This window comes from Pteropus alecto, unplaced genomic scaffold (genome assembly GCF_000325575.1).
Source record: "Pteropus alecto unplaced genomic scaffold, ASM32557v1 scaffold164, whole genome shotgun sequence".
NCBI classification, from domain to species: domain Eukaryota; kingdom Metazoa; phylum Chordata; class Mammalia; order Chiroptera; family Pteropodidae; genus Pteropus; species Pteropus alecto.
This window is the reverse complement of record NW_006439568.1, coordinates 4,536,519-4,558,276: the sequence shown is the minus strand read 5'-3', so window position 1 is coordinate 4,558,276 and position 21,758 is coordinate 4,536,519. Positions and strand designations below refer to the sequence as shown.

The 21,758-nt window shown below is 43.3% G+C and overlaps 1 protein-coding gene across 1 annotated transcript in view; it reads right to left on the bottom strand.

Annotated features, from left to right (window-relative positions):
- The window catches only part of FBXO32 (F-box protein 32), a 32,248-nt gene that overhangs the window by 8,677 nt on the left and 1,813 nt on the right, over window positions 1–21,758 (bottom strand). Inside the window, exons 2-6 of the mRNA XM_006916573.3 lie at window positions 17,477–17,589; window positions 16,589–16,638; window positions 15,310–15,402; window positions 3,526–3,619; window positions 2,485–2,669 (exon numbers count right to left, since the gene is read on the bottom strand). Coding sequence (XP_006916635.1) covers window positions 2,485–2,669; window positions 3,526–3,619; window positions 15,310–15,402; window positions 16,589–16,638; window positions 17,477–17,589 — 535 coding nt within the window. The remainder of the gene's footprint in view (window positions 1–2,484; window positions 2,670–3,525; window positions 3,620–15,309; window positions 15,403–16,588; window positions 16,639–17,476; window positions 17,590–21,758) is intronic.

The following is a 21,758-nucleotide window of genomic DNA, read 5'->3' as shown; positions in this document are numbered from 1 at the left end:
ATCATCATCCATAATATAGGGCGATATTTTCCAATTGTATTTCTCTGAACTTTGAACAAGTGCTTCAGGCACATGGTGGGAGGAGACCTCCTTTCAATCATTCATTTACTCAACTAAAATTAACTGACTGCCTTCTGCTGTGTCAGGTAGAGGGAACAGAGCAGGGAACGAGATGGTAATGTTCCTTCTTTGTGGAGTTGATAAGCCAGTGGACGGAGACAGGAAAGTGAATACACATATGAGATGACTTCAGGTGGTGATAACTGCTCTAAAGAAGGTGAAATGATAGTGGCTTCAATAGATTGAGGAATCAGGGCAGGCAGCAAGCTCAAAAGCCCCAACATAGGACCAAGCATGGAGCAGAGAAGAGCTTGCCCTGACTGGAGTGTGGTGAGCAGAAGGGGGAGCGAGGTGAACCTCAGTGTTTGACTGGTCCTGCGTGGGATTTCATTGGATTTAAAAGGCCTGCAAAAAGCTGGATCACTGAATAAATAGTTGGAAGAAAGCTGGATTGAAAAAAGAGTTTGGAAACTACTGACGTTAGGAAAGCTTTGCCATTTTAGGAATAAGGAGTCCAGGATTCTGGCCTCAGCTCTGGCCCTAATTGCTGTATAACTCATGAAAAGTTACTGGGCTTCTCTGGTTCCACCCCATGAAGAGTAATAGCAACTGCAATGGCTACCTCCCAAGACTGTGTATGGATCAAGTAAGGGGAACCCTGGGGAAGTAAGCCCATGTTGGTGTAAGGTATATGGGTGCACGTGGCCAAGGGGGGCTCCTGTGAGGTGGACAAAGGGAACAGAGGCCAGGTCTGGGCAAGTACGACCAGCCAAATGGGTGTCCCAGAGTTACTGGAGGGAAGATGCCCTGGGGACAAATGGGACTTACTCATTTATATCACTGGCTGGGTAATTCTCTTCTGGGCTTAGAAAAGCAATAAGTATTAAGTTCAGGCTATAGAGAATGCCAGGAATCAGGCAGAAGATGTAAGTGGGTTTTCTGTGAGAGAAAAGTGGAAATTTGGGTCTCAAATTCACATTGTCAAACTATGTCTACACTTGAGAGATGGGAATGGGATAAATTATTAAATCAGGTAGATGTTCTTAAGAAATACTCATATTCCCTTATAATAATCAAATAATTGAGATAACTTTTGAAAGATTAGCTGGGCTCGTGTTGCGCATTGTGTGCGTCTGCGCGTGTGTATCATAGTCCACGTGACTCTAAGGAAGTCACATAACCCCCAGGCTTCTAATTATTCCCTCTGTTTCAGAGTTTAAGAAACTAAGGCACAGAGAGGCTATTAACAGTAAAGTCAAGGATTTGGGATTTTGAAGACATTGGATTTTGAAACCATCATATAGTAAAATAATTACTTAAAAGAGATCAAAGAGGTTTTTTTCATGTTACTTTCTCCAGAGGTGGGGCAGACCCAAACTTTATCAAGTTGGGTCCCGGAACCACTGGAACCACTTAAAACAGCCGTGGTCAGTGATTAGATAAGTAAGCCAAGTGCTACATGAGCTGCCTAAGTGTGCCTGTCCATTAGTGAGCCTTAGGAGATTATACCAGCCTCTTTCTCACACTTTTTGTGAGCCTTAGTCCTTCCGCTCATTATTAAGAAGAGCCAAGTTACATTTTAAAAGCTAAAAGCAACTACTGATAGTAGTTAAGCTGGTAATGTGACCTATTTTTGGTTTTGAGTTAGAATCGCTCCTGTCTTTTCTTACATGTATGTTCACAGTCTTTCATCGAGTTTCCTTTGTCATGACTATGGATAACTGGCACTAGAATTTTATTTTATTTCATTTATTTTATTTATGTCATGACTATGGATAACTGGCACTAGAATTTTATCTTATTTTATTTAATAATTTTTTAGGCAAGTCAACCCTTGGTTGACCTCACAGATTGCAAGGACCCTGTCAGCTTACAATCCCTTATTTTTTATTTTTTATGCCTACAGCACCTGGTCTTCCTAGGTGGTCTCCCATCCAAGTACTAACCAGGCCCGACCCTGCTTAGCTTCCGAGATGGCACTAAAATTTTAAAAGGTTGATACGAGTTCTCCAAGTCACTGCCATCACAGCTCTGTTGTATTCAAGGCAGCACCCGAAAGCTGTAAGCGACACATGCCTTTAAGAGGAAATGGGCAAAGAAGAGAGATCGCCAAATTGCACTAAAGATGTCAGGGGGAGAGCCAACATCTTCCCCAAAGCCGGATTTCTGGTTTTCCCATCATGTTCAGTCGGCTGCCATCTTTCACATGCTTTGATCCTGTTTTGCCAAGTTCTCCTTCCTACCTACCCTCCCTTGGTCAGGCAGCCCCCCGGCCCTTCTCCAGCACCCTGTCCAAAGCGTCAGAACGGAACGGCCCAGGCTCTCCCATCACCAGAGACAAGGACCTGGCAAGGCCGCCCGGCATCTCAGTGGAGGAGTGGACTGAAGTCTTTCCTGCTGGGAGGAGGCCGGGCTTCTGCTTACCCTGGTAATCTGGATGTTGTTTAGCTGCTGCTGCCAGTGTAGAATCGTCTCCATTCGGTACACCCACATGTTAATGTTCCCGACGAGCACACACTTGCCGACTCTTTGGACCAAGGTACATAAGGACGTGTAGAGGGTCTGGAGTAGCTCCCTTATTAGTCTAATGTTTTGCTGGTCTTCAAGGACTTGAGTGGGGAAAGAAAAAAGAAATACCGCTTATGCTACTGAACTCTATATTTTATAAGTGGGCCTTTGTTTTTCTCGCTTCTGCTCGTGTTACCTGGGCACTGCCTCTAGGCACAGGGTTTTCTTTCTTGCTGGTGTGTTTCTTCTCCACTTGGCTAAGCTTCTACCCTCGAGGTCACTGGGTAGAGTTTCAATTATCTAGGTCCCTCTTTGTTCTTTTCTCCCTGGTTTTCTACAGAGGCTCATTCTCTTCCATTGTTACACCAGCACCCATCACTCACCCGACCTGAAAGCAGTTTCTTTTGCCCTGCGGCGCTATGTCCCTTCTAGGTGGTCAGCGGTAGGTGCACGGGGTGAGGGTCAGGAGCTTGGGTTCTAATCCTGCATGGGTGACTCTTTGTACGATTATGAACAAATCATTCTTCCTCACGGGCCTCAGTTTCCCCATGTGCACAATGAGTCAGTTGAGCCAGAGATCTAAGGTTCCTCCTCACTCAGATAGTCTATGAATCTATTCTGCCCTGTTCACACAGCTCAATTTTCTAGGAATTTGGAATCCAGAGGCTTGGTCGTCAAGGTCGGGACATGTGTTTACACTGAGAAGCCTGAGAGGCTCACAGCAGGGCAAATGGATGATGCCAATAAAAGGAAGGGAGGTTGATGGTCCCACTCTTTGTCACAGGCATGAGCTGTACCTCTCTCTGAACTGGAATCTGGCCCTTCTGAAATGCATCTGGAGTTATTCCTTTCTATCCGCTCACAGTCCCTTAATTCTAACGACATGTCCACTCTATTGGAAAATCCATCTTCCCGTCCCCATGCTATAAAAAGGGGTGAGAGCGAGAGAGAGCTCACCTTTCAGAACCACTTTTTCCAAAATGTTCATGAAGTTCTTTTGGGCAATGCCACTCAGGGATGTGAGCTGTGACTTTGCTATCAGTTCCAACAGCTGTGGATAAAAATAGAAGTTGCCAGGCTTAGAATACAGAGATATTTTTCTCCTCTAATCTCCACTTTTGAGTCACATGACACGTAGATACAGACTGACGGGGAGAGATAAATGGCAGGCAGGGACACGATGCAATAAAAAGCAGATGCTCAAAGTGAAAGACAAATGGGGGTAATTCAAAACCCAGGAATCAGGATGAATATTTAATTGCTTTTTTTCTTTTCAAAATAAAGAGTTTGGCTTCAGCTGGGGCTAATTCATTCTACTTGTCCTACTTCAGCGAGGGAGGCTGACGTACTCCTAAGGGAACAAAACCTCCTATGCCCTGCGAATGTCTGAGTCCCATACAAACATTCCCGATGGTAATTCCTCTACCTGCACTTGAACTTCTTTCCCACTGGCACTGACAGTTCTCAAGGCACCTAAAAGCTCGTGTTCAGTATCAATGTGCACTTTCCAAGGAGGTGTCAATTCTTATTCAGATCTCTCTCCTGCTTATGCAGCGTTTCATAAAAATGTCTATCAATTAGACTCTTTCACTGCACCTTCTGTAGAAAGAGGCCAATGACTGGAAAAGAGAGAAATTCGTGGATGTATAGTATATAGACAAATTTCTACTTAGAGGTTAAGACCTTTGCAGCTCTAGGTTTAGGTTCAAGTCATGGTTTGACCACTTATTAGCTCTGCAACTATGGGTAAATTCCTGAATTATTTGGTGCCTCAGTTTCTTCATCTGTACTACTAAAAATTAGAGCTTTAAATGAGGGCACTCACATACAGCCCTTAGCACAGTGGATGGCATAAATTAGGTAGAAAGTAAAGGTGGGTTTGTTCATTGAAGAAGTATGTCCCATTCCCGCCACCCCCATTATTGCCAAACGAGAACAAATAAAAATAATAATTTAAGTTGGTGCATCCTTAGCCCAATCTTTCTTCCTTTCCATAGCAAAATTCTTTACAGATATGGCAAGGTTTTTAAAAATTCAAAGATTCTTATTGACAAATGAAACTTTAGACTGGAAAGGGGTCTCAGAGATCATACGGTTCAACCTGTTTAACAGATGAGCAAAGTGAGGCTTGAGAGACTAAACCTTACGAACTACTCCATCAGCAGTGAGAGGCTCAGCAGAGTCCTCAACACACCTCATATTTTCGTGGCGTTATCAAACAAAAGAACTGATGTAAAATGAAAAGAATTAATTTTACCAGAACCCGCCAGGCCCCCAAGTAAAACTAACTAGCGTTAGACTTAAAAAGAAAACTAGACTTCGAGAAGCCGGCCCCCTGCTTTATTTTAGAGCTCGAATCTCTGATCCTAGGAAACTTCCCAAGGGCGTTTCATCTCCTGGCCAGGCCCCAGCTTGACTTTTCTTCAGGTCGATAAACACTGAGCATGACACTGTGCTGGGTGCTGGCATCAAGGCCGAAGGAACTAGCAAAGTGACACTCTAAACACTGGGCTGCACAGGAGAACTGAAATCTTTGGATCCAAGCCCCCAAGCAATTCAAAGAACCTCTGCTTCCAAGACATTTGTTTAAAAATTTTGTCCCCATGGAGCCCCTAGGGAGCCTGTCAGACCATGTACAGACTTTTAATTTCCTGAGCATAATTTTACTTTAAGTTAAAAACAAACAAACAAACAAAAAAACCCAAAACCTTTTCCAGCCTGGCTTATGAATCTCTCATACATGCAGGCAGAGATGCTGTCATGTTCATCTGACTGGGAGGAGGCGTCGAGAAAAGGCTTGAGGCTGGTTTGTTAAGATTAGTACTTGTGATTCAAGGTTGTAAGTCAGGAGCTGACCAAGTAGCCACCAAGAAAGGCATTAATTCAGAACATCAGTAGAGGCCCTGTCCATGGGTGGTGACCACACTGGATGCCCTCTGCCTGTCTGGTTCAGCTGTCACCAGCCAGCACGTGACAGTCAAAAGAGGAGTGAATAATGGCACAAAGGGACTGGCCAAACCTTTCATTTATCTCCCTGACCAACAACAAGATTCAGAAGGCCAAGCCGATGGTCTATTAATACCCTGAGCCTCACATGACCAGCGCAAAGCAAGATGAAAGAAAACAAAGCCTTGAGTCGCTCTTGGAAGGGCAGTAGGCTGTGCGCTGTGACTCATCGTGGGGGCGGGAGGTAGGTCAAGGGGGTGGGAGGAGGGCGGGCAGAGCTCAGCCTGAAATCCATCCAAGACCCAGATTCCATGTGACTACCGCCTCATGAGGGTGTCAGTTTTAATCCTGTCTAAAAATGCACCAATCACAAGGACAAGAACACTCTCAGAGTCATGACTATGCATTTGAAGGAAAAGAGATGATCTCTGACTAAGGAGGAGGAGGAATACAACAGCAAAAACTTGTCAATTGGCGGCAGAATAGAATGACGTGTTAACTACCCCATGTTTAATCCTAACCTCAAGGGAGGGTTCCTCTTTTCACCTGCAGGCAGCTGTGGGATCAAGAGAAAGAACCTGGAATTGGAAAAGATTTAGATTCTGTAGCTGGGTGACCTTTACATTGGTCATTCATTTTGCAAGTATTTTTTTTTTTTTTTGAGTGGCCGTTTTGGCCTAGTAGGTGATGTGGCTATGAAGACAAAGACACATGATCCCGACTCATGGAGTTTACTGTCTAGTTTATGGTGTAAGTCATTGAACTTCTTAGAACCCCAGTTTCTTCACTTTTAAAAAGACTACTTACATCACAGGGTTGTTATGAGAATAAATGAGATAAATATGTAAAAGCTCATGGTAAAAAACAAACACAAGGCATTATTATTATTATAAGACGTTATTTCTTCCCCTTCCAAACTCCAATCTTTAAGTGAAGTTTAAAGTTGATATTGAGGGTTAGCAACCTTTCTCTCTGTAAAGGGCCAGATAGTAAATATTTTAGTCTTTCTGGGCCAAATGGCCTATGTTGCAGCTACTCCATTCAGCAGTCATAGTGTAAAAACAGCTGTAGACAGTAGGTAAATGCATAGGTGGCTGTGTTCCGATAAAATTTTAATTACGGAAACAGGTAAGGGGGCATAGTTTGCCAACTTCTGATGTATATATCATAGAGTTCAAGAGTGAGGGCTACAGAGTCAAACTGCCTGTCTCAGTTTCCCTATCTGTAAAATATACATAATAGTAGTATCTATTTTCGGCGTTGCTGTGAAGATTAAATATATTCATAAAGCAGTCATAAACCAGTGCCCGGTACCAAGAATATGCTCAACAAATTATTATTCTATTTTATCATAATACAGAGAATATTACTAGGTAAAATTATTGCCAGGGAGGGTATAGTGAATTAGTAAGGTAAAATACGACTGGTATTAAGACTTTTAGAATCCCTGTATTTCAATTTTATGTATTATCAACCATATACTTAAATGCTTTCGAATTTTAATATTCCTGTCATTTTTATTGTGCTTGTAATATATTTAACAGCTCCCTATCTGTTGATAAGTTAGTGTCGATACATTTTATGACTTATATAGTTGTATCTACCATGAAGTCTTATTTTGCTAATAATAACGGGTGTTTATTACATGCCAGTAACTGTGCTAAGCACTTTACATGTGTGATCTTGTTTAATCTTCAATGACAACCCAACGGGGTGGATTCTCCATTTGATAAAAGAGGCTGCTGCAGCTCACAGAAGTTAACTCACCTAAGACATACCAGCATTAGTAAGTGGCCAGGACTTGAGCCCAGATACATCTAACAGAGAATATATATTTTAATAGCTTCAGGACTTCGGTTTGTTAAGATCAATCAAATGTGCACATAGGGCCAAACTTTGCTCTCAAAATAGTAGCAATACCATGTGTTATGTTCTGGGAAACAGAGTCTAGAAATTTTATATTAATATATTGTGACAGGGAATCAGCTCTTAACATTAAGGGAGAAATAATACATAGAAAGTTAATAACATGTTTAGGATGAGGCAATTGCTTTAGGTCTACTTGCCATATGAGCATAATGCTACAGGCCCAGAACCAATAGGTAGTATTGTGTGAAACTTGTGGTCAAGAGAACAGAATTTATTTATATTATTTCTGTGTCAAGAGAGCTGTAAGCCTAGGAAAGTAGAATTGTACTTAGCAATTTATTTACCAAAATGGCTTAGCCAATTGGATTCTTTGGCCCTAGCCACGAGAAAAAGCAAGCAGGGGAAAATGTCTTGTCTGGAAATGGCTGTTTGTTTTCTGCTGGGCAAAATTTAGCCGAGGTGCCAGTAATTTGTGGTTGTGTTTAAGGAGAGGCAGGAGGGTGAAGGGGGACGAGGAATAAGGTTCTTGGCTCTTCCTGAGTTCCATGGTGTCATCACCGTGTGGGCAGTCTGGGTATCTGGCATCCTTTCCAGTGACTAGTTGTGCAGTATAAGAATGGTTCTGGCTACCGGAGGAAGGGATGGTGGTCACCCATGACGAAACCACATCCTGCCCCTCAGCGCTGGCTCACATTGAGTGGGAGAAAAATCTAGTTGCAAGCAATATTGTATAGCAAATCTCGGAGCGGATGTCAACCACGGTTTGAAGTGGTTTGTGGAAGACGAACGAGCAGAAGGGAGACTTCCCTCCTATCTCACTTTACCCACAGAAGAAGCAGGGTTTGTACCTTTTCTTCCCTTCGGTTCATCAGCTCACGTCACTTCTCTGCTTGAAACCCTCAAACGGCTTCCCTTTGCACTCAGAAAAAAATCCAAACTCCTTCCGGTGACTGGCAAAGTGCTCCCTGCTCTGGTCCTCGCTCCTCCTCCCGCCTCATTTTCCACAGCTCTTCCCCACTTCATTCTGCTCTGGCCACAGAGCCCACCTCTGGTTCCGGGAACAGGTTCAGCTCATTCCCACTTCCCTGCCCCTGCCTCTGCCTCTGCCTCTGCCTCTGCCTCTGCCACATCTTCACGTGCTGGCTCCATCCCATCTCCCAGGTCTCTGTTCATATGCCAGCTGCTCAGAGCTCAGAGACCTTCCGCGACCATTGTATGTGGAAACCTCCCAGTCGCCATCTTTGTCTTACTGTGGTTTCAGTGTCCTTCACTGTTCCATTTATACATGTCCACAATGATAGTTTACTTACTTGCTGATTGTCTAATTGGGATACGAACCTCAAGACAGCCTAAGTTGTTTCATTTACGACTCTACCTCAGCCTGGCACATGGCAGGTACTCAACAAATATGTGCTTGTTAATACATTAGCTTAGAATCAAGGAGTGTTATAGCTGGAGGGGACCTGGGACACGGTATACCCAAATTCCTCCTGCTATCGATGAGAAGGGTTCTGATGGTCAAATGACACAATCAAGGTTAATGGGAGATGGTCGGAATTGTCCGGCTGGTATCCCTGCGGGGTCTGGACCCAGCTGATGCCCTAGGAGGAAATTACTTATAATGCAAACATACTGCAAACACTTTCCAGGAGGGCAAGCAGCTGAGTTCTAGAGGGACACCGACCAACGGGGGCTTCAGAAGTATCAACAAAAAACAGCAGCTGCCCTACCTGCTATCGTTGGAGACAAGACCACACTGAAGTTAACCATGAGGCTTATAATCAAGTATACTCTATCTTGCACAGAATATTAAGAATATAATTTATCCCTAAGTTCTGTCATCTATGACAGTGTGCTCTGCAGTTGAATTATGTCTGAGTGGAAAACATGCACAGGATTATCAAAGATAGGAAAGAAGCTTCACGAAACTTCAAGAAAGCCCTGACATTTCTCACATGCTGGGTGCCCGTAGGAAAATTATGTCTTTTGCAATAAACTCTTGGTTACATCAGGCAGTGCCTCTGCCTGCACTGAGTGCTGTGTACTTCCAAGACCCTTATTTATTCAATGAATAACACAGATTAAAAACCTGGAAAGTTTTGTCCTGACTTTGAGCTTGAACACTGACAGGTTGGAAGAGAGAAGATCTTAGCTACATTAATAATCTTCAGGCATGTCAAGATTGGGTAAATATTATTTACAAGTGAAAGATCTAACTGAGGGTGTTAAAATCCTCAGAAGGCAGGCCAAGTTTACATGAATTAATTGTATTCTCGGCCGAGAGAAACTTGCCCCTCTGTCCTCTATCCATCCTAGATATTTTTGAACTTGCGATGGCGCCTACTCTCTGCTGCATTAGTCTGAGCAGCTCTGTTGGACTCAGTGATCCTGCTTAAACTGGGCTCCCCCATCTACTCCAGCCCTTCTCACCTCTATGCTAGGATTCTTTGAAGGTGGATGTCATGTGGCCCTCAGCCCCTGGTCCACTATCACTCCTCTACTTCCGTTCTCTCCTGTCTCCAGGCTTTTCCTCATGCTGTTTGCCCCTGCAGAGCCTTCTATCTAGGAAGGAGACGCTCAGGTTCTGCCTCTTCCAAGAAGCTGTCTTCAGTGCTCCTTCCTCCATCCTCCAAACAGGACCAAACTCACTTTTCAGTCATTGTGCTTTGTTCCCCCAGAGTAACCCAGAAGCTCCTGACAAGCAGGGGCCAGCTCTTACATGATTCTCATGTGGCTATGGCAACACTAGGTATATGGTATGGGCTTAATACAGAAATACCTGTTAAGGGATTTGAAAGCATTCACCCCAAGCAATCTGCTCTGTATTGGGACCTAACGAGAGGATGCTGTCAACTGATTGCCATCAGAGGGCACTTCCTTGAGGGGCCTTTGGAGCCTAGGTCACAGATACTTAAAATAAACCTCTCTTACCCTCCACCGGAACAGCTCAGAGAACCGTGTCAAATGCTCTCAGGAACCTCCCCTACTTGAATGGGAGAAAAGTCTGCTGAACTGGCACCTAAAATTCTGCTCACCTGTCCAGTTTAGCACGTCCCCCTATATAACGAGCACCTGATTTAGCCTAGAAACCCAGGTAGAGTTTTAGTATAAAATACACTTCTGGTCCTGGGGATGGGATACGTTTAGATTCTGAGTCTTCAAGAAAGATATTATACAACACGGGCACACCTTTGATCTAGCAGTCTCCAAAGTGGGGAGGGAAAGAAAAATCAGGTAGAAAAATCGTAAGACATCAATCTCTATGCTTCATTTCATCTTCAACTTCTAGTTTTGTGTGTTTTCTAAGGCCTGTAATTAGGACCCTCAAGATGAGAGCAACAGCAAAGACTGATACCCAGCGCTTACCGTGTATCTGGCATTCCTTGAAAGCACATATGTTCAAATTCAGTTTCTCACAGCCACACAATGGGGTAGATACCATTATCAGCACCTTTTAAAGGTATGTGACTTACAAGTAAATTTATGAAAATACATACATGGAGCATACATGCTTTCATTATTTATTTCCAGTTAGGAGTCCATGGCCAGAAACACCACTATCCAGTCTCTCAACCTTTCCCTATTTCTTTGGATGCCCCCACTTCTGTGGGTACCCTCCTGCTTTAGCAAGCACCCTATTACTTCCGTGACTGTGTAGGCACCCCTACTTCTTCAGGTAGCTCTCTACTTCTGCATCTTCTCCTCATCTGTGGTTATACTCTCGCATCTGGGAGTGTCCCCCACTTCTGTGGGTACCCAGACATTGCAGGGTCTGCTTCCCTGAGTGTATTTTATGACTGGGAAGGCCAGGAATTCTGAGAACTGCACACTTTCTTCTGCAAAGTCATTGACATCCTGATCAGCATTCGCTGATGGACCCGCCCTGTGCTGGTACTGTGAGTGAGTGCCCTGCAGTGAGTTCTCACGGGCCCCAACCATTCTGCGAGTCATTTTCAAATACACTCATGGCTCTGCTATTTTGACTTTGTTGCCATTGAGGTGGCTGGCCTCCTCTCCTCCATCCCTGCTTCTTAGTCCCAGTGGAAAAAGATACCACCAGTTTTAAGATCCAAAGTGGCAGAGGCTATGCTCCATCAAAGGCAGGCCACCGAGTGTGTGCAGCAGCAAATTAATCCAAGGTCACTGTGGCAGAGGGACCTGGTGACGCGGCCAGGCCGCTGATGCACATCACGACCCGCCAGGGCCTTGGCGACGGCACGCCTTTTAATTGAAGGCACTGGGTTTGCATTTGAGTCATCATGCCATATTTCAGCCTTCCATTTGCCAAACCGCCAGTCAATTTAAACTAAAACATGTTTTTGGAAGAGACTTTTAGGGGTGGTAGGAATGCATAACTTGCTGGAAACATTCAAATGGACTTAGGGTGGTAATGCAAAAAAATAAAAATAAGAAAAAAAAGAATGTGCATCGGTTTAGGCTGTGAAGTTCGTCTTTGCTGCAGAAGGACAGAGAGGATGTGGTGGCAAGCTTTTGTTTGTCCTTCCTGATCTACTAGCACATCCGGGTCAGTTCATTCCAGTCAGGAAACTGGTACTCAGGGTATTCCTAGACCTTTCTGTTCTGAACGTGGCGTCTGTAGTTCTCATCTATGTGACACATTCTCATTCCACAGAGAGAGCTGGGAGGAGCGGGTCAAAGGCCATCATGCCATTAAAGCAATTAAAGCTCTTTCCTGTGCACCTGCCTCAATGTGTCTTGGTTAAAAACTTGGCTTGCAAAATATAACATTTGGGCTCCCAAGTAGTTTCTGAGCTGCTTTACAAATTTGAAACCACACTGGGGATCAGCTGGAGGATAAATTTCCGTAGCAAAGCTTGGGCGCCACCTTCAACTAATTCAATCAGACGCTCTAGAGGTGGGCTTCTGTAGACCAGCTTCACAGGTGATTCTGGGAACCACTGGGCCACAGTAGGGTCACCTCACAGAGCCGTGAGCCAGTGTGAGGTCTCTGAAACCCTCTCCCAGTTTATTGGAGACCCGCTTCCTTCGCTGGCCTCTCTGTGCCCTGGGCAAGTTAGTCGGCACTGGCCTCCTTGCGGTTACCCAGTTCCCACCCCACCAACAGCCCAGCTCCTGGAACCCTCTCCAGCTCCTCGGGGGAATTTCCAAAATGTGTTGGTCCTGGGGCATGGTGTAAACCAAGTTCTTTAAAATGACCTTTCATGCGTGAGTAATTGGCTGCTTCTAAAGATTTGAAATCATCTTTTAAACCCCCAGTTAAAATCGTATTTAAGCCACTTGGGGGTGTGTGGGGAAGAGGGTACAGGCAACGAGTGTAGCCCAAAGCCAGCTAAGGTCAGGTAAAAAGCTAAATAGAAACCTTAAAATTTTTGATTCCGAAAGTTCCACAAAATTTTTGTGCTAACTGATCAAAATTATGACATCTTGAGATAGCAGTGTTGGCCATCTCTTTTATTCCTTCCCATGTCTCTTTTCCGGAAGGTGACAGCCAGCATGAACACCACGTTTTTAAAAATGTAGTTTGCCTTTAAAGAGATTTAAAAAAAAAATTTTTTTTTTAAGGCCTTCAAAACTGGTTCGGTTTCTTACTGGAACTAAAGAATCGTTGCGGCATTAAGGAACCATTAGTTCGAGGTAGTAACATAGGGATAACGTACTGGCAGGCTACGCTGCAGAGTTGGTTTAAGGATAAGAAGACTAGATGAGAAGTGTATTGAGTTCCTTAGAAGAAAAGCCTCAAAATGCAGTGCCTATCATTAAAATGTTTTAAGCTCTTCATAAAAATAACATATTATTTCTCAAATTACAGAGGGCTCTAACAGTGAAGGGGAAAAAAAGATTGTTCTTTCCAAAACAGAAAGATTTTTCCACTACTTCTGAACCTAACAACTCTGAAAGCATTCAGCCGTTTCTCGAACTTCAAAATTATTTCAGTGCTCGTGATATATATTTTGCAATTAGATATTATCAGACACAGGTTCTCTGCGCTGTGTCTTAATCAACTGCAAGATTCCTCGGTTATTTTTTTTTAAGTAGAAAAACATTTTTATCGACTAAAAAATGTTGATAAACGTTAGGAGGAATCAATGATAATTTTAGTAAGTAGGTAATAATAAATATTAGAAGCTGAATTTATAGAATAGGTTCTGGTCTGCAGAGTCTTTTCATATAAAATATATCTACCCTTGAAGTTCAGGTTGTTGCAAGTCCCTCTTGCAGAGGGGAAGGGGTCTCAGAGAAGATGAAATGGTGAGATGATTGAGCGGGGATCTGACCCCAGGCCATTTTAACTTTCAATCCTCTTCTTACATAGAACTCATCGTTGCGGTTAAGAGTGTGGGCTCTGAGACTGCCCAGGTTCCAGATCCTGGATTTGTACTTATGTAGCTTTGTGACCTTGAATGAGTCACTTTATCTTGTTGTACCTCCATTGATTCAAACAGAGACAATAAAAGTACTTACACTTCAGAGGGTTATTGAAAAGATAAAGGATGATAACGCGCATACTTGCATGAAATAGAGTTTCACTGTTATGATCCGTGCATAGTTTTGTTATATTATGTTCCTTTGCTTAATTTTATTTCTTGTGAAAGGAAAAACAGGTAGGAAGGAGAACCATCTAAAAACTGTCCATTTGGCTGACCAGTTTGTAATCAAGACGCCAGATCTGGGTATCTTTTTCTAACACCTAGAGGATGGAAACTATTCATATTCTTAGCAACAGAGTTTCCAGTCTTCCTGGGCCTGTCTCCAACCAGCCTGGACTGGGCTGCAGGCTGCAGTGACCTCCCTGAAGTGGCAGAGTCACACTGAGTGACATGAACATTTCATCAGGACGGTCTCTTATTTTTGACCCTTTCGGACCAGAAGAAGGGCTTAGCTGAAGAGGGGACAGATCTGCTCACGTGGTCAGGGCCGCAGCTCAGAGCGTCTGACCTCCAAGGAGGCCTGGGTTTCTGTCAGGTCAGCTGGGACGGCAGCCCTGCATCTGCCCAGATGACAGGTGAACGATCCAGGACTCAAGGGAGCTTGAATGTCATTTCTCTGGCCGAGTCTTTGCAATCATCTGACTCTATGACATGGCACCGAGAAGCACAACAACCCAGGAAAAAGAAAATAAAATCCAAACCACTCAACACCCACAGGAGGAAAATTCCCTCCTACTTCTGAGCCTAAAATCCAAACAGCTGCTGCCTCACAGGCTGAGCCACTGACAAAAATGCTCAGGGGGAAAAACAACTGTAAACCAGTTAAGAAGAACCGCCGACTTGAAGGTCATGGTTAGACTTATTTGCTTCACTATCTTCATCACTGATATTTTGCTAAAGCTCATTAAAAACCTTTTCTTCCTCAACACAGAGTTTAAAAGGAAACATAAGTGACCCCAAAAGGTAGTGTCAAGCTTTAGGTAAACACAGGACTAAATATTGTTATCACATGGGAGTGGGCTGGCAGGGAGCCACGGGAAAGCAGCACTTAGGTGCTTCGAACTCATCCAGTTTTGTGGTCTAAACTCAGAATGCCTTGGGGTCGCCTAGAGTCAGCTGCAGTAGGACAAGGAATGGGGCAGTGTGAACAATCAGAAGGTTTTTTAAAACAAGCCAAGGTCTGAATCCTCTCTTGCTATCATTGCCACCAGAGCCAGTGCTGGCTGCAGCATGCTCCCATCTGTCCTTGGGGGCTGAGGGTGCCTCCCTCCAGGTATTACGGGTATCACGGCAGTCCATCCGTTAGTGCCAACCTCAGGCACATCCTGACAGGATCCAGATAAGAACCTGAAGTACGTTAGGAGAGAGGGAAGTTGAGGAGTCCATTTCCTGCTTCCCTCAAAATTCCCAGGGTCCTACAATGTCGTTTCTTTGGGGAAAACTACTTTAGATAACCTGAAAAGGCCATTTGACTTGAGAGAGAGGCTGGATAAGCCTTCGGGTGCTTGAGACTTACCCGTACGACATAGTTGAATCTTCTGGAATCCAGAATGGCAGTTGAGAAGTCCAGCCTGTTGAACGCTTCCCCTAACGTGCAATAACCATGACGCTAAACACGAGAAGAAGGGGAACCGAGGTTATTCTAGACGATCCACCTGGACTCTACCGAACAAGCTTGATGCCTGCCTTAGGTAGCCACGGCCATTTGCTCCTTCTGGGAACCTCCCTTCCCGAGAGCCACAAATATGGGGGTAGTACAGCTGGCGGGTACTTTGGTCAATGATTCACATGTTAAACACCCCTCTTTGTGACTTGCACCGTTTAGATCCTTGTTCTCTGCACACAACAGCCAGGGAAAATCACAAGTAGTTGCTTCTCAGGGAAAGGGTGGGAGCTGGATATGTGATGTGCGAGATGATGGTGGTGGGTCATTGTCACGTACTCCTGAGAGGAGGATGAGACCTGTCTGCCAGCTCTGCCTGCTACCTCGCCTCAGCTCTCTAGTGCTTTTCTCATTGTGATCAGCAGCAGCATTTTTAAGGCTTCACCAGGAAGCACAAGTTTTGATCTTTGACCTATGAACCCACAGGGAACTGGCAGTAGAGAGCCCTGACTCATAGTCCCAGCTCTCCTTGAAGTATGGGTGGGCTCCGGTGTATCACTGACCCCCTCTGGGCCTCAAATCACAGAGGGATATCCCCCGAGGTCCCTGACAGTGAAAAAAATTCTATCATTCTATCGTACTGCTTTGTATCCTAGTTGTCCGAGCCAATAAATGCCTGTGTAGAGAGAAAATACACGTAAAAGGGTTTTATAAAGTGCCATGCAAATGTAGGTATTACAGTGTCTTGACCCCTTCTACATCTAGCTCAGTGCCTCACACAGCACAGGCACTAAGACTTCTGCTGTATTTGATGACCAGTCATTCCAGGGCTAAAACTTAACTGAATTGAATTCTAAAGAGAACAAAAAGGAGGGACTGTCCTGAGGGAAAGGTCGGGGCTTTATAATAATACTTCGGAGGTGGCATATTAATCTTTATAGACACTTTTACATATAACATCTCACTAAATGGTTGGAAGGATCCACTTAGTAACTTTTGCTTCTCTCTCTCTCTAGCCTCAAACTCTGATGGTTGGCTAGTTTTAGTGAGCTGCTAGTCACCATCCACCCACACCCAGAGGACAGTCATGATTTGCAATCATATTGTTGCCCAATTTCCCACCTACTCTGTTGGGAAAGGCATTAAGCTATGCCTACCCTTTAATAAATTTAATCAACAGATGGATGCTCACCTCTTTAGTACTTCCTTTGTGAACATAGATCCATTTTTCTTGGTGGAAATCTAGACAGACAAAAAGAAAAATTACCCGGCTTTAAAATTTATAACATGCCCAAGATTTTAAACTTGTTTCTTTTTCATTTATTCCAAAGCGTGAAAAGGTTTGAGAAAAAAGTACAAAAACTCTACTGACCATCTAAGAGGATGCAAATGCCTAATTTCTGCAGCATATAAATACTGGGGTTATAATTTACTTTGTCCAAAGCACTCCAAATCTTTGATACTCAGATTTAGTATTTCATAGCTCCAAATGAAAAAAAAAAAAAAATCTAATACCTAAGTACAAGTTTGTTTTAAATGCCAAGCCTACAACTTATATAAGGCTATAAAGCATAGAAATAAAACAGATAACATGAGGAAACCATGCAGTATAGATGGATTACACTAAAGATCTGTAATTCATGCTTATTAATAGAACTTTACACTCTGTTAATACATACAGCATCTAGAAATGTTACTAGTATTTATACAAGGAAAGAGAAACAAATCTATTTTCAAAGCCTCAAAACACAGTTCAGAATAAGCGCACACTGGATCCGATTCAGCTGACCATATCGCTGTATAAATAACTAAATTAACTATGTCAAATATAAGTGACAAGCAGGGAAAAAAATGCCCCAACTAGCAACTGACTTATAAACAAGACTATAAAGAACACATTAATCTCCCTTGTAAAATGCACAGCCAGGTTTCTGAGTGCAAAGTTCCCAGAATCCTCTATCAATGACACAGTAAACACTGAAGCAGATGTCGAACATTCAAGGTGTGAATTTCTCCCCCCTAAAGAACCAATCATAACGATCTTCGAACAGCTTTCTCCGTTAAGTTCAAAACGGCTTACACTGAGTTTTGGTTTTGCTGTTCAGCATGTCCTTCTTTCTCTTCTTGGCTGCAACATCATAGTTCAGGCTGTTGAAAAGATTCTCCTTATTATATACTTCCTTGTTGCAATAACTAGGAAAAACAAGACAAGAGGGCATGTGTGTGACAGCTATACTTTAATCCGAGCTGTTTCTATAAATAACTTACTGGGTTATAAAACACAAACATACATGCTTCGCAAAAAAACAATCAAACTCCCTCAGAAGAAGTCTATTGCAGGCACAGACTTTCTTCTGTTAGGATCGAATATTGTCACATCTCTGTGGAAGGCAGGGATGGGCGCTTCTGCTTCTTTTGAATTCCCAACAGTGCCTGCCATTATATCGAACACACAGCCCTGCTCTCTTTAACTAAGGGTACTACAATATTACTTTAAGCAAAGATGATGAATGGAGGGTGAGGAGAGGGGCCATGACTGGTATCACTGGAATACACAATGCCTTCATTTTGCAAAAGCATCCACCCCAAGTTGCTTTTTAAAAAGATATAATGCACATGCCATACAATTCTCCTAAAGTGTACCCAAGCTGCTTTTTTTAAATAGCTGCTTCTGTCGCGCCTTAAAAAGATGATCACATTTATAAAAATCTGACTTACGAACTCCATTTCTAGGAGATGTTTCGTGTACAGTGCTAGTTGTTTAGATTTCACGGAACTGAGTAACACTAGGCATGAGGCTGCGAGGTGAAGACCTTGGGTCCTAAATGGAACAAGCTGAGTTCACGACGCATATATTTATGAGGGCTGAGAAGACAGAACTGCCCAGTTCCCAGGTCACTGAAGGATGTGGAGGTTCACCTCAGGTCATGTGTGTTATTTCCCTTGTAGGCTAAGCCATCATTTGGGGTGTGTGTGGGGGGGCTGGCTGAGTTCTAGTCTACTGTACAATGTAATTTCAAAGTTTCTGGAAATTTCTGAAGAGTTTCCACAGAAGGGATGCAGGAGAAATACAAAGATATAATAAGAAGGTGGGTACCCGACTCTCCCAACTCTCACGGGGGTATGTATTTATATGCAAGGCAAGTTTTATAATGCCAATTAGTAAAACGGAAACTAGGTTTTAAAAAAATCACACCAATATATTAGAGTACTTTAATTTTCTGAGTTCCTCTGAATTTAAAATACGATTTACATCTTTTTTGGACATATATCTATTGGGTAAAAGGAGGTACACTTGTACTTCTCCATTCCATGGACATTGTGTAAATGGAAAAAAAAAAAAAAAAAAGAGGGTTTGAAAAAAGTTCCTGTTGGTACAACAGTCTCTTAATTAGCGCTTCCATAAGTACAATGAGTATCTTGCTAAAATGCTGGCACATGACATTGCCAACAATATACTCAGTGTTTCTGGACCCATAGGGACCAGCTTGATAGGTAACCAACCATTTGTTAATCTTCCCTCGTAAGGACCCGCTTGACGCCATTTACCTAGTTTTCTGATGTCTTCAGCCGTCTCCTTTTCATTCAGGAAAACAGGATATTTTTAGGTTTGAGAGAGAGAGTACTGCAGAAATGTCCTCTCTCAGGGGTACTTTCTTTTTTTATTTGTAATTTTTTTCTTCATTCAGGAAAACAGGATATTTTTAGGTTTGAGAGAGAGTACTGCAGAAATGTCCTCTCTCGGGGGTACTTTCTTTTTTTATTTGTAATTTTTTTCGTCAGTACAATGCTTAGACATTGATATAATTTATGAAGTGATCCCCCCCATTACCACAGCACATCTGTCACTACTCACAACCATTACAGTAATAGTGATACTTTCTTAAGCAAGCCAAGGGCGAATGTTTCGGGCCGGGCTCTGTGTCACATGTGGGCGTGTGTTTGTCTCCTTGCACTAAGACAGGGGTACGAAACCACCCATCGGTCAGTCAGTTATCTGCTCTGAGGTCAGCAAAAAAGAGGAGCAGGACGAAGGGAGGGCAGAACTCTTGAGTCCTTAAGGTTCACTTGAGAAATTTCAATCAAAGTTGAAGAGAAGGGGCCAAAATGGAAGGTGCCCTGACTGGCCTGCGATGCACCAGAGCGGGGGAGAGCTTGAGAAAGCAGGCAGGCCACTTCGTGGGGCCATTCCTTAGAAGTTTGCAATATTTATATTTCATCTTATTGTTTTCTAATTGAAAACATTCCTCAAAGGAATTGGAGCACTTGCTTTCCTCACAGAAACGCCAATAACCTGCTTTCAGCCCGAGTGACTCATTTCCAAAGCTAGTTTCATTAGAATCTGACATAATTGATGATGCTCTCGCACTGCAGAATGTAGAACAGCTTTAACCCAAGAGAATCCCCTGAACTTTTTGCTTAGTTACTAGGTTTTGGAAGGAAGGGCTATAGGGTTTATGTATGTTGCTTGCTTCTATGTTGTCTTTTAAGTAATAATATATTCAGTTAGAGGCTATTTTGAGAGTTGAATTATGTCCATTTGAAGGAAATACAAAGCCAATGGAAAATCGCAACAGAAAATTTTAACAAGCCACCACCGTTTAAGAACCGCGACATTTATTTTTAAAATAAGCAAAGCCATTTAAAGAGGCTTTCTTCATTAAGTTCAATCATAGCCAGTAAGTTGCTATTTTGTAGTCAGTTCTTACTAATCTTGATTTTTATAGGCACAGTCCTATAATAAGAAAAAAGACCTCTCCAGCCCTATACTATCATCACATTCCAAGGTACTTTAAGACAATTTTAGAAAAGGTGGAAAGATTTCAAAGTAAGACCATTTTGGCAGCGGAGATAAAGGGACAGAAGGAAAAGAAAAGGGGGGTAAAAAGCCCCATTTTTCATTTCATTTGCAATAAGAGGCCATTTAAGAAAGCGGTGGCTGCCCCAAAGGGCTTACTTGTAGGCGAAGGCCAATGACCTATCTATGCTGATTTGCTCCAGTACATACCCGAATTGTCAGACTCACTCAGCTAGTACCTAGATTGCTTGGTAAAACAAACAGCCTACTGTATAAAGCTCTTAGAATAGTGCCTTGTATACAGTAAGCACTCATAAAAATCTTACTATTATTTTTATTTTCTTATGCACCAAGGTAAACTTCCTGCTTCCTGGTTCAGCCTTAGCTACGCTGGAAAGCAAAAGGAAAGTTTTCAACTGCAGGACTTAGAGAAGGGTGGCTGAGGCTCAGAGAGCTAAGATTACTCATCTTGGGGGAGGGGATGGGGGAGTGTCATTGGTGAGAAGGGCTATCTGAGGTGCCTCAACCACCACTTCCTTGAAGCATTCTTGGATCACCCCCATTCATTTGGAGCTCTTTCCTTGAACTTTAAATCTGCCCCACCAAATTTAGCGCTTGTCATTCCTTCTCTATCTCAACGTAGTGTCAACTTTTTGAGAAGGGGCCCTGCTTTAAGCTTCTCTGAAATCCTCCTACAATCTGTTTGGGGCACTTGGCTGTGATGGGCTTTGTATCATTCTGCTATTGGAGGAAGATGGGGCCACAGGACCACAGAGAAAATGGCCAGAAGGGTCCAGAGAAGGTGTGCCGTGCAGACAAACTATGGTCAACATGAAACACTAGCCCCCCAGGCTAAAAAAACAATGTGCCCTTCATCCCTGACTCTTGTTTGGGCAGCTCACACAATGGTACGTGGGATTAGAGAAGTGTACCATGTCTCTGTGGTCCTCTGTTTTACACCCACCCCCACCTTCGAAAGGGCCTGCCTTTTGTTGTCTCCTAACAGGAGAGGCATTTGACCTTACCTGTGTAGGCAGGCACTCAGCCCAAAACTGACATCACAGAAAAACAGCACCAAGACTGAAAACAGTGGGGATATTTGAGACTACAAACCCAGGTCTCAGAAGGCCAATGCTTTAAAGAAGTTGGCAGACTTCTCATGCTAAGTAAGAAGGGATTGTTTACAATTGCTGGGGAAAAAAAATACAGGCCTCTGCAAACAAACAGCCGGCTGCTTTGCTAGGAGATACCAAATGATTCCTAAGCTCTGACTCATCAAAGAACCACAGGCAGTCGCTATACCTGTATAGATCACCATTTGTGATAATGATGGTGAGTGAGACAGTTCTAGTTCAGAAGACTGTGAAATATGAAGAAAGAAGGGAGACTCATTAAGGGGACAAACGGGCAGTGAGCTATGGGTCCCAGCCTAGGTTAAACTTTTTAGTCAGTTGAAACCATCTTCAGGTCTGCTGTTCTGTGGAGAGAGAGGCATCATTATTTACTGCGAAAGGAAGGTGATAGCAACTCCTCTCCTGGAGCAGGGACAGTGGGAATATTTGAA